At 32.0% G+C, this 12,449-nt stretch overlaps 1 protein-coding gene across 4 annotated transcripts; it reads left to right on the top strand.

Moving 5' to 3' along the window:
* Nucleotides 1–6,168: 6,168 nt before the first annotated feature.
* On the top strand, nucleotides 6,169–11,939 carry LOC133859700 (amino acid transporter AVT1I). 4 transcript variants are annotated; one of them, XM_062295210.1, is made up of 4 exons: nucleotides 6,347–6,485; nucleotides 7,724–7,984; nucleotides 10,484–11,091; nucleotides 11,220–11,939. In XM_062295210.1, the coding sequence occupies exons 3-4, from the start codon at nucleotides 10,600–10,602 to the stop codon at nucleotides 11,733–11,735; spliced, it is 1,008 nt and encodes a 335-aa protein (XP_062151194.1). In that variant the 5' UTR covers nucleotides 6,347–6,485; nucleotides 7,724–7,984; nucleotides 10,484–10,599; the 3' UTR covers nucleotides 11,736–11,939. The 4 variants fall into 4 exon arrangements, with proteins under 4 accessions (XP_062151193.1, XP_062151194.1, XP_062151195.1 ...); XM_062295211.1 differs by lacking the exon at nucleotides 7,724–7,984 and adding an exon at nucleotides 8,957–9,137 and having other exon boundaries at nucleotides 6,358–6,485; XM_062295209.1 differs by lacking the exon at nucleotides 7,724–7,984 and having other exon boundaries at nucleotides 6,169–6,485.
* The last annotated feature ends 510 nt before the right edge of the window (nucleotides 11,940–12,449 follow it).

Here is a 12,449-nt window from a genome sequence, read left to right as displayed (position 1 = left end):
AAATGCTATCTAAAGGCATTTAACATTTTTTTTTTTTTTTTTTTGAAGTTAACAATTTGTCTTTAGATTTGAAAAAGTCAACAAAACAAATTTTGTAAAACTAAATGAAAAGAAGAAAAAATATAATCAATAACAATTTTGACAGCACATTGTCCATGGATGGAAGCTAAGAGCACAGTATATAAGGCCTACTTTCGACCCCGGGAATTTTTAGAAGCTCATGTCGTAACATTCTGTCCTAAATTCAAGGGCAGAGTGAAAAATTAAAATTAATTAACCATGAGATACTATTTTTAAATCCTTAAACAATTATCGCAGCAGAATACTTGAATAATTTTTGTCTTATGTCTTTTTTTGCTAGGGATAAGGTTGGGGATAAGATATGCCTCTAAGCCAACCATAGCCAGACACGTGGTAGTGGGTAGGATTTTCTTTTTATTCTAAAGTCTCATCTTTTATAAATTACTGCATTACCTCACCTTATATTAATTCTATCTTTTGTTAATTAATGTCTGACCTCTTATTTAATCAAACTACAGTTTACCGCCTACAATTAATTATTTAACACAATAAGACTTGTTCGTACTAGATTATTATTATTCTAATCTCATCACTTTACCTAAAACCCTTTTTACTTCAATTATATAAATATAATAACTTAAAATATAATATTAGTACGTTCCATCTTACTTAATAAATATAATTTATTGATGCTAAATTTCTTATTTATTTTCTTGACATGGAAAATGTTTGAGAGCTACAAAAGGTAGAGTGACAGCCAGTTCATGTGCGCGCCGGAGATGTGTCCTAAGCGCAGCTGAACCACACGTCACAAACACCAGAAGATAGGTCGCATAATTCTTCAATACTTGTCTTCGTTTCCGTCGAATTACATTTCTCTCTCAAAAAGATAGATGAGTCATGCATGCATGTCGCGGATGTTGGACAAAGATAGGAAGCATGCATATGCATATATGACATGTTGATAGATGTAAGCAGTAGGCCGGAGAGCAGCTGAACCACAAGTCACAAACACCAGAAGATCGATAGCTAGGTCGCTATATATGTTATATATATACTAGACGAAACCGTGCTAGAGTATAACATATGTCGCATATTCTGCCATACTTGTCTTTGTTTCCGTTGAATTACATTTCTCTCAAAAAGATAGTTGTCCTTGTCGCATATATATATATATATATATATATATATATATATGCATGGGAATTGTGTAAGATGAATGTTTTACGCAATGAGATCGACCGACTCATTTGCGTCAGCCAAATTCTTTGGTTTCGGATCTGTCGCCATTGTTGAGTGCTTAATTAATTAAGCTGCGGGAGCTCATGATCAGACCTTTTTATAATCTCACACCTCACTCTCTAATCCCAACTTGTTCGCGCGGGGGAAAAGAATAGAGACATATATAGAGCAAAATAATCCAAATATATATATGTATTTGAAAAATAATAAAAAATTGATTCAAAGACGTACGGTATATATCAGTCATATCGTAGGTAAAGAAATAGTGTAGTGAAACTCTGAAAAAGATTCTTTTGCACCCACCAAAAGTAATCGAGGAGATAGATGTTGATGATTGATTTGCATTAATAGAGATAATGGAGGATGAATGTGCATGCATAATAATTAATAAATGTCATTATTGCTCCTTATTGTTGACGTTTTTGGACTCGTTATAAAAATAAATATGGTCCTTATCCAAGCCGTATATATATCAAGATCGAGAATGGGTCCCAACTTTGGCAAATTCTAATCCGGTAATTAAAAGACTCCAATCCGTCCTTTTGTGTAGCTTTCATTGATACACATCGATCCAATTACGTAACAAAATTGTACTGAACAACTCTGAAACTAGTCTTTCAATTACTTAGCAAAATGCTTAAAGTAATCGGGAGATAGATATTGAAAATAACTTGCAAATTAATTACTCTTTTGCAAAAGAATTTAAAATTAAGACTACTTTTATTATGCAATAACCGATGTGAATTAACTAATTTTCTTCTAAATTATAACTTTGGATATATACTTAGTTTAGTTAGGAACAAATCCTGTTATATATATATATATATATATATATACGCTAATTCACTATGTTAATATTAGGATCAAGGAATATTGTCTTCTTTAAGTTTGAATAAGATCGACTTCAATAGTCCATTTAGTAAATTACTAAGTTTAATATATGTATATATTACTTTTGTTTTATTTTTTATCTACATATTTGTGTGTGTGTGTATATATTTTAAGAAACTTGTCATTGCTCGTAGTTTTATCATAAGTTATATATATATATATATGATCGATAGATGGGTTTTTACCCATGTTTTATCTATTTCATTGCACTCTAATTTGAGCTTGGTTATAAGTTCCTGATTAATTGCTAACTTTTGTACGTAGATACTTATTTAATTAAATAGTTGTTGTACAAGAACATGACTATCCATAGCTATAAAGCCTATTAATTATTGATATACATATTAAGAGCATTTCCAGCAATAATAGTTAAAGTAACTATTGAAAAAGTACAACTCTCTACTTTGGATTATGATCCTCTACAATTATTTGTCTAAATTTAAGAGAATTCGAGCAGGTAATTGTGAGAGATTACTTATAGGACTCACATAATCGGATAAGTTGTTGGGCAATCCAATTTTTATTATGGCAAGTGGGTCTTATAAATGGTCTCTCACAATTACCTGTCCGAATTCTCTCAAATTCGAGCAAATAATTGTAGGATAATCTCTCTACTGTAGTTATTTTTTTTTTATACTCTCTTCAACAGATTCAGAATACTATTCTTTCAATTTCATTTAATGAAACGAATACTATCCATTTCAAATGAAATTTCAATATTTAAAATTGATGCATCTAATGGTGTATATGAAATCAATGCTGGCACGTCTTTTAAAAATTTAAATAATGTGAAATCATGTACATCATTAGATGCATCGACTTTAAATTATGACTATAAAATGGATAGTATCAATTTCATTTGAAATGGAGAATCGGAGATGATCCTATTCCAAAATATTCTCTATTCTACCTTTTATTTTCTTTAAATATTATTTTGTGTGGAAAAGTATGAAAAAAAAAAGGGAGAAAGAGTTTGAAAGAAGAAAAGGAAGAGAGAGAAAACAATAAAAAAGTGTTTGTAGTGTGAATAATAAATAAGCTCTTCTGCTTATTTACTATTCACAATATACAAATGGAAAATTCTATTATCTATTGGAGATGAAAAATAGTTCATAATAGTCATATTTGACTACTATGAGTCATTTATTTATGCCGTTGGAGATGCTCTAACATGGGTAATATTCAAGGTAGAAATCATCTCGTTTAGTTTTTTCTAACTTTTCCTTGTTATCCCATATACCATAATTATGGTAAAAAAATACCAAACAATCACATGTGGAAATATTAGAATTTACGTATTTTTTTCAATGCAAGGATCGAGTATAGATGGGGACGATCACAAAAAACTTGACTAATCAAAAGATGAAATACAAAAATAGTAAATAAAAAATCACTCAAAATTTAAAACTTCAATATACTCAAATCTCAATCTCATACAAAAGAGATATTTTTACCAAAAGAAAAAGAAAAAAAATTATAATCATATCATATCTCGTCAATCTTTATCTTGCGACCCTATTGCCTCTGGCCAAAACACGTGCTACAAAAGACTAAAGAGTGTAATAAGTTGGGTACGAAAGAAAAACCCCAAAACAAGAAAATAATGCTAAATGGGGCCCATGTGACTGATGGGTTTCAACTCACATGTTTATAATCATGAAAAGGTTAAAGAGAGAAGAGAGAAGAATCTATGAAGGACTATGGCCAAACCAACCATTATGTGTCCTCTAAATAATTAATTATAAGAAGTTGGCATATCATCTTGGAACGAAAAAATTAATGACTTTTAAAATATGAACAATATTTATAACTTTTTATTTTTTGTTATTTTTGTATTATTTCAAGAATGGTATAACTTTTAAAATTACTGTTAAATTTTGATTAACTAATACATATTTGTTTTGGAATGCAAAAACACAAAAACGACTTTTAGAATTACTCTTAAAACATTCTAACCAGATTTTTTTCGTCTCTCCGGCATGTAGAATGGCACCAGTACTCACTCTCAATTGCAACAAAAATGAAAATCACCCTCATTGTCATTGTCCTTTCCCTTTGAACCAATAGAAATCCTAAGGCTTAGATCAAAATTGTGTCCGTCTCTCCTGAATCTATGCCAATAGAAAATCATTCTACATATTCAGTAGGATCCGAGCAGGGAACTTATTTAGGTGATTGTGGACAAAAAAAAGGGGTTCACCCAATCAATTGAAATAAACAAAAATCAATGCAGGGGGAGAGAGATTGCCGGTTGTTTTCAATAGAAGAAAATCTGGAGAGGTATCTTAGGTGTCAGATCAGTGTTTTGGATGAATTTGATTTTTTTTGTTCTAAGCTATGTCATGCCAACTCCTTATTGGAGGTACAAAAGATTGATTTATGCGACAATCCCATAAAAGTTATTTTCAAAATAGAAATGTTACTTTTTGAAAATAATAATTATTTTTGTCGCCTTGAGAATAAATGGAACCCAACGCATGCTGTTCCACCACATGCTTATCATATATATATATATATATATATATTAGGCTCATTTGGGGATTTGGACTTTGAAAACGTGATTTAGTGAAATCACAATTTGATTTTTAAAATTTTAGTTTAGTCTTTAAAATTGTGCGTTTTCAAAAAAGTTTTTCATTGCTTGCGATTTGAAAAATCAAATTTTTACATTTTCAAATTGCATTTTTTAAAAACATAATTTCAAACGATTTATTTTTTGCGATTTGGTTTAAAATTGTATTTTTTTTTTTAAAAATCGCAATATCAAATGCACCGAAAAAAATATTTTTATTTTTAATCAGTGCATCAAACACATATTAACTATATATAAGCCGAAGCCTCACACACGGTTTGATATTCTCCATTATAACTTATGAGTTTTTTATTTTAAATAATCAAAACTACATGATGACTTTATTAGATATTTATTTATTTATTCATTTTTTTTCTTTTGTTTCTTTTTTTAAAACAGAAATATCAACAAACGACCTCAAATACAAAACACTCATCCTTTCAAAAAAAAAAAAAAAAAAAAACACTCATAAAATATTTAGAACTATCCTCACATTTATGTCACATTATAATGCTTTTCAATAAAAAAAAAAAAAAAAAAAAAAAAAACCCTCTAAAAGACATTAATAAATATGTCCGCCGTTGGCTTACACTACTTTTTTTTTCTTCTTTTCTTTTTAAGAAAGAATCCTTTTAGGAATTCAAAACACTGCTAATATTATACTACCATTATAAATAAACTACCTTTGTAAAAAAAAAATATTAATGAATTATATTACTTATTCTTTTTAAAACAACTTTAATTATACTATACATGTGTTTTGGTTTTGTTTAATTAAATATATAATTCATCGATTCGCTATCTTTGTGCTAATTTCTAGACATACGACAATACGTTTTCTGGCTACTAGCTAGCTAGGCAAATATTATCCAAACGCATCAAATTGTTTATTTTCAGATTTTTTTTTTTTTGCAATTAGGAATTATTAACTAGATTTTTCTCACATTAATTTTGTTTTATTTAGTATATACTATATAGATGGCCAAAAGATACTAACCAACGCGTCAACACTACTTGATCAATTGGCTAGCTATTTGAAGAGTAATAATTCAGTAGTAGCACTCCCTCAAACGTACAGTTCAACCTCTCCTATCACATGATAATAATTAAAGTAACAAAAAAAAAAAAATCCTAAACTTTTAACAATTTTACAACTTTTGAATTATTATTATTATTATTATTATTATTTTTTTTTGTGTTTCAAGTATCAAAAGTTGTGAAAAATTGTACTATATCATAATTATCATTACTCAAAACCAAGATATCTAGCTACTTTCCCCAGTAAAGAAAATAAAGACGAAAAAAGAGAGTGGTGCGTGTTCCGATAATGGAGTCATCTTTTTGAGTTTTGACTTTTTCCTCCCAGTGTGATTCAAAACAACTGATCCCTAACTTATACAAACTAAACGCACGCCTCCTAGGAAATATATAGTAAAAGACCCCACGTGATAAGAATCCTGCATACAAAGAATAGAATATATAGACGTCGGCCCTTCTCTTGGAGGGATTCCGGCTGGCCTCTTATTAATTCGAGTATCATCATTCTCCAGTGGCTGCCCCCATCGGTTTAGATCTCTCTTTCTGCCGGCCATGGAGGCTGAACATCATCATGGGGTTTCTCTCACCGCACCTCTCATGCATCATGACGAGAAGCAACGTGAGCCCAAGGATGTGGAGGCCCATAACGCTGATCAAAATACTGTCAGCACCACCACCTCCTTTTTCAAGACCTGCTTCAATGGACTCAATGCATTATCAGGTTCATATTTTCCTTGCTGATTTTACTTATATTTGAAACTCATTGATCCGTAGGTTTTTTTTCGACTTAATTTTGTCGATCTGACCTGATCTACGTGTACGTAGCTCTTGTTGAAGGGTTTGAATTTGCAGTAAATATTCCACATCCCGTTTGTATGAAGTTTTTCTTTTCTTTTCCCAAATTATATGAATTACTTAAAAACAGAAAGCGCGCAGCTGATTTTTTTTTTTTCCAAATTATATGTTTTTTTTTTCTTTTGTGGGTGAGGGAGCGGCCGGGAGGGGTTAGAATAAACTCAGTTGATTATATTGAGAATTTTACTATCCCAGAAATACTGCAAATTCATATAATTTGGATTTGTTTAGACCATGATAACCAACACATTTCTCTTTTGTCTTCAATTATATTGACTAGTTTTGGGCCTTTTTGGCAGCCTGCCTTGAATATTTTGGCATCTTGTCCTTAAATTCAATACACATCTTCTTACTATCTAATAAAATTATAAAAAAGATTCTTAAATTATGTCCTCTAGCTACTTTGAAAAGTAGATCAGCATTTAATTAAGTTGTTTTGTACACTACTATATACTATAGAGTACTGATTGGTAGCTTTCTTATTATAGTAGAGGCAATCTTTCCTTCTTGGACAACTAAAATTAACTTTTGTCTTGCGGAAATACCTGACTTTCTTTGACTTCTTTCGACAGCTTCAGCCTTCATGAATCTACTTTTCCTTTGTTAATGGTGTTTTCACTTTTGTTGTGTTGGTTTTTGTCCTATTAATTGACTAAATGGTTTCCACACAGAAGAAAATCAGTGTTATACACAGTAGCCATGAAACCGCTGACAGACTGTTCATCGTCTCATTAGATAAAAGATAAATAATTTTTTTTATATTCTTGTATGACTCTCTTATATATATTTTTAAAAAATTAATTATTGAATTTGTAACACTTATACGTGATTCTACAGATTCAATGATTGATTTATAAAAAAGATGTATGAGAGTTGCACAAAAGATGTACATATAATATGTCTCCTTGGTCTTTGGTCGGGATGTGTTATTTCTACATCATTTTGGTTTACATCAAGTCTACACTAAGACACATTGGGTGTAGAATCTATGTATTTAAGATCCACATGTATGAGATTTACATGCATGAGTTTTACATCCTATGTATCTTGATGTAGAATTGATGTACTAATGTGATGTAAAAATATCATTCTCAAATATTGTAGGGGGATGAAAGAAAGTACGCTGACTTTGGTCCCCGCTGATGAGTTCTCGTTCAACCAATGTGTATGTGGTGCTGGTAGCCTGGTACCACTGTACATGCTTGTCCTCTCAACTCTCAAATTAACCTCCAACTGGCGTCAAGTTGGTGGTGGATTGGTTTTTAAGGATAGATTACCCTCTCTCTCTCTCTCTCTCCATCTACATCTTGGATCATCGACGTGAGAGAAATACTCATCATTCGTGTCAGAAGCCCTATCACAAGAGTATGTAAGGGCGAGATCGACATGCTATGCATCGTTTGCCTATTCTTTTACTTTTCACAATTATTATTATATTTGTGAAGTTTATGTGAGTCCAATACATAGTTTTCGCAGATCTAATAATGATTTTGAAAAATGGTAAGACAAAGAGAAAATAAGAAAGAAAATGAAGCATTTCTTTATATATAATGACTGGCAGATAAATAATTAATGGTTCTTATTTTTACGTTGATGCATGTTTTGAGTGTGTTTGATAACTTTTTTTAGGAGGCGTTTTAGAGAAATGATTCATTTCTTCCTATGGTCCTTTTTTTTTTTTTTTTTTTTTTTAATTTTTATTTTATTACTTTTTAAAATTATCATTAGATTTGTAGGCCTATGTGTGGGATTCAATGGTGATTTTGAAAAGTAGGAGAATGATCAAAGGAGGATGTATAACACGTCCCGGTGTTTTAGTTGAAAAAAATGTTTTGATGTAATATGAAGGTGAATGATGTTGAGTTTTTTTGTGAGTGTATTATGTTGAAAACTGTTTGTTAATGTTTGAGGAAACACATCTAAATTATTATTTTTTTTCTAAGCAAATATTAGACAAACATCTAGCTAGATTATGCTCAGGCCGGTTAGAACTAGGATGAATTCTATGAAAAGGCCATACCGGAATAAGATCCAAAAGTTGACAAGCTTCAATGATAAACTGGAAGCTTAGCTTGTGGTTAATGGAAGAGTTGACAAGCTCTAGATCTATTGAGCCCCTCAGCCACTGCATATCTAATTCCAACAGAGCTGCTCTAGCTTTAACTTGATGGGTTCTCCGGGGAAACTTTCCCTTTCCCGTCCATGCAAAGAAAAATTTCCCATTTGAATCACGCGATGACAAGTCATGACCACTCCCAAAGAGGAGTCAACTCTTTTATTACCGTGTTTTACTTGCATCTCAAACTTACCGTGTAAAAGTCGCTCTGCATAAAGCAGGTGCATGTAGCCCCCAGTGCTGGAAAGTGACTACAGCTGACTAGTGATGAAAATGTGCCCTTGCATTCCAGCCCAACGTTTTCCACCACAAATTAATGTTCATTTGGGAGAGGAAGGAACAAGGAAGGCCAGACTATTTCTTCCGTCCAGATAAATTTTGAGGTCAATGTGACAAGTTTAAGTAAGGTCATTTTTTTTTATAATTAAATATTACTAAAATTAAATTTATTTTTAATATTTATATTATATTTTTTTTTATTTAATATGTCAATTAGAGCATTTTCTTCTATTTGTAAAATGTATTTTAAAACTTTTTTTTAATAACTTATTAGATATAGAATGGCTTATCAATTTATTCAAAGACATAAAATAATAAGATTTAAAGAAAAATACAAAGAAAAATGAAAATAAGTTATATAACGATTGATTTGTAATAGAATATAATGTGGAAAAAAATTGTTGGACATTAAAGACTCACCGATGGTGTAATTCTATCTATTATGCATAACACAAATAATGAGAATTTATGGATGTTGGACTAATTTCATGAATATAAAAATGAGGCTTTTAAAAAGAATAAATAAGTGAGACTTTTCCAGAATTTATTGATGTTTTTTAATTTAGACTTTCAATTTGTAATTACTTTTGCATGATTGAGGGCCTAAATTAGAAACTAGTTATTAAATTTTTACCATATCAGAGTCATAAAATTTGTTTTGCAAATAACCTTTGTTGTACAATTACTAAGTGGGGGCCTTAATTAAAGAGTATTTTATTTACTTTTTACCATATTAGAGTCTTAAAATGTTTTTTTGAGCATTAATTTTACTTTTAAAAAAAATATGTTTATTGTATAATTATTAGTTGGGGACTTTAGGCAACCGACCACCTAAGTCGCGTAAGGCTCGAGCAGCCGATGTGTGCCGCACAAGACTTGATAGATGACATCCATACAATGTGTTTAACGTTGGAGAGTTGCCACGTGCCTTAAAGACTGGGGCTGGCCTATAAAACCCCTCGACTTATGGAAATTTATTAAGATAACTGTCCTAGGATTCTCAACTCTTTCTAGTTTCACCCTGCAATATCTCTCTCCCAAGATGGTGGCCAAGCTCCCAGACGACTCATCTTTATGTGTGCCTCTCATTCTTGATGAGAAGCAGAATGGGCAAGCTCACATGCTAGAGGAAGTGGAATCAAACTGTCATTACTCCAGTACAACCGCTGTCTCTTTCTTCAAGACATGTTTTAATGGACTCAATGCTTTGTCAGGTTGCAACATTTTTTAACCTGGCCATTGATATGTCAAATAAGCTCGGAGACAATTGTTTAAATTCCCATATATATGCATGACTTTTAACAAACCAAAATGTTCAATTGTTCGGTTATTCGTTTATATATTGTGATGAGATTGGTGGGAGTTTACTGCAACGATTTTTCTTTATTAGCAGTAAGGTTTCAGTATTTCTATTTCCTTAATTGTACAGGAATGTTATGCCTAATTCTCTCTCTCTATATGGCTTTCAGGAGTTGGGATTCTGTCAGTTCCATATGCATTAGCGTCAGGAGGATGGTTGAGCTTGATACTTCTATTTGTTATTGCCATTGCAGCATTTTACTCAGGCTTGTTGATTCAAAGGTGTATGGATATGGATTCTGATATCAGAACTTATCCTGATATAGGCTACCGTGCATTTGGGAACAAGGGACGAATGCTGGTATCGGTGGTTATGTATGTAGAGCTCTATCTGGTTGCGACAGGGTTCCTGATTTTAGAAGGTGATAACTTACACAATTTGCTCCCCGGCGCAGGATTTGAAATTGCAGGGATAAGAATTGAAGGGAAACAAATGTTTGTAATACTTGTGGCCCTCATAATTTTGCCTTCGGTTTGGTTGGATAATCTGAGCCTTCTTTCATATATCTCTGCCAGTGGGGTTTTAGCTTCTGCTATCATCCTCTGCTCAATCTATTGGACTGGGGCATTTGATGGAGTTGGATTTCATCAAAAGGGGACTCCTCTTAATTGGAGTGGAATCCCTACAGCTGTTAGCTTATATGCCTTCTGTTATTGTGCCCATCCGGTCTTCCCTACACTCTACACTTCTATGAGAAACAAACGCCAATTCACCAATGTAAGTAAAACACAAATTGCTTGCGTTTTAGAAAAATGAGAAGAAAAGTGCTTTAGCTGTTTAGGTTACTCACTTCCTCTTTGCTGTTTTTTTATTTTTTATTTTTTATTTTTTTTTATTTACTGCAGGTCCTGATTCTGTGCTTTACCTTATGCACCGTTTGTTACGCATCAATGGCGGTTTTCGGTTACTTGATGTTTGGTGAAAACGTTCAATCACAGATAACATTAAACCTCCCAACTGAAAAACTTAGCTCAAAAGTGGCAATATACACCACCTTGGTGAACCCCATAGCCAAATATGCATTGATGGTTACACCTATTGTGAATGCTGCCAAAAGCTGGTTTCCATGTCAATACAACAAAAGGCTCTCTGGCCTCTTAGTCAGTACCTCCCTTGTATTCAGCACTGTTTCTGTAGCCCTGGTTCTCCCCTTTTTTGCATCTCTCATGTCACTGGTTGGAGCATTTTTAAGCGTCACGGGTTCGATTATACTGCCATGCATATGCTACCTGAAGATTTCGGGCACTTACAGGAGATTTGAATGTGAAATGGTGGTTTTATGGGGTGTAATACTAATGGGTTTTGTAGTTGGAATAGTTGGTACTTATACATCTGTCATGGAGATAATAAGGCAATTGTAAGCAGAGGATTCCTCTTTCTTGACGGTAGGGTTCAGTAATTGAGTAGGGAGTGCTTGCTTTCATTAGAAGCTGCTGCTGCTGTTTCATGTAATTTATGAAAGCCAATGTCTATTAGACAAACTGAAGTGTATAATTTATGAAAAGCGGATGTTAGGAATTTGGAAAATTGTCCAACAATTATAAGAATAGTAGCCATTTTAGTAAGACATTGTTGTTTTAGTGAATGAAAAAAAAAAATATTGGCATTTATTTTAATTTTTAGGCGCTTCAACAGTGTACAGGGTCAACATGTCATTCCTGGAATGAAGTGGCAAATTCTCCATTTTCTAGTTCAGGTTGCTTAATAACATGTACAAAAGATTTTTCTAAAGAAAATATTAAAGGTTGTTGAAATCAATGAAGAACTATTTGCTCTATCAAATTCTCCTCCATTTCTGACTACAGGTTACAACCTTATCAGCTTAAATTTTTTTAATGCAAATCTGAATTGGAAAATCATTTTCAAGGTCTGAACTTAATAACAAATCTTAAAAAAAAAAAAACTTTTATTGAAGAGTAATGCTATATATAAGTAAGACTATTATCTTTCAAATGTAATGTGACTTTTAAAATTATTATTGGGCTTGTGATGAAATACTATTAAATTTTGATTCAATAGAAATTTTAAAAGCCACGTCACATTTTGGAGATATATATAAATGTGATGGGGCTTTT

This window comes from Alnus glutinosa, chromosome 2 (genome assembly GCF_958979055.1).
Source record: "Alnus glutinosa chromosome 2, dhAlnGlut1.1, whole genome shotgun sequence".
NCBI classification, from domain to species: domain Eukaryota; kingdom Viridiplantae; phylum Streptophyta; class Magnoliopsida; order Fagales; family Betulaceae; genus Alnus; species Alnus glutinosa.
The sequence above is the reverse complement of the archived record's forward strand: the minus strand, read 5'-3'. Positions and strand labels throughout refer to the sequence as shown.

Excerpts from the sequence above, each read along its gene's own strand:
- LOC133859700 (XM_062295208.1), top strand. The coding sequence starts at position 10,057 with ATGGTGGCCAAGCTCCCAGACGACTCATCTTTATGTGTGCCTCTCATT. Across the intron at positions 10,229-10,483 it reads TGGACTCAATGCTTTGTCAG|GAGTTGGGATTCTGTCAGTT; the intron begins GTTGCAACATTT and ends TATGGCTTTCAG. Across the intron at positions 11,092-11,219 it reads ACAAACGCCAATTCACCAAT|GTCCTGATTCTGTGCTTTAC; the intron begins GTAAGTAAAACA and ends TATTTACTGCAG.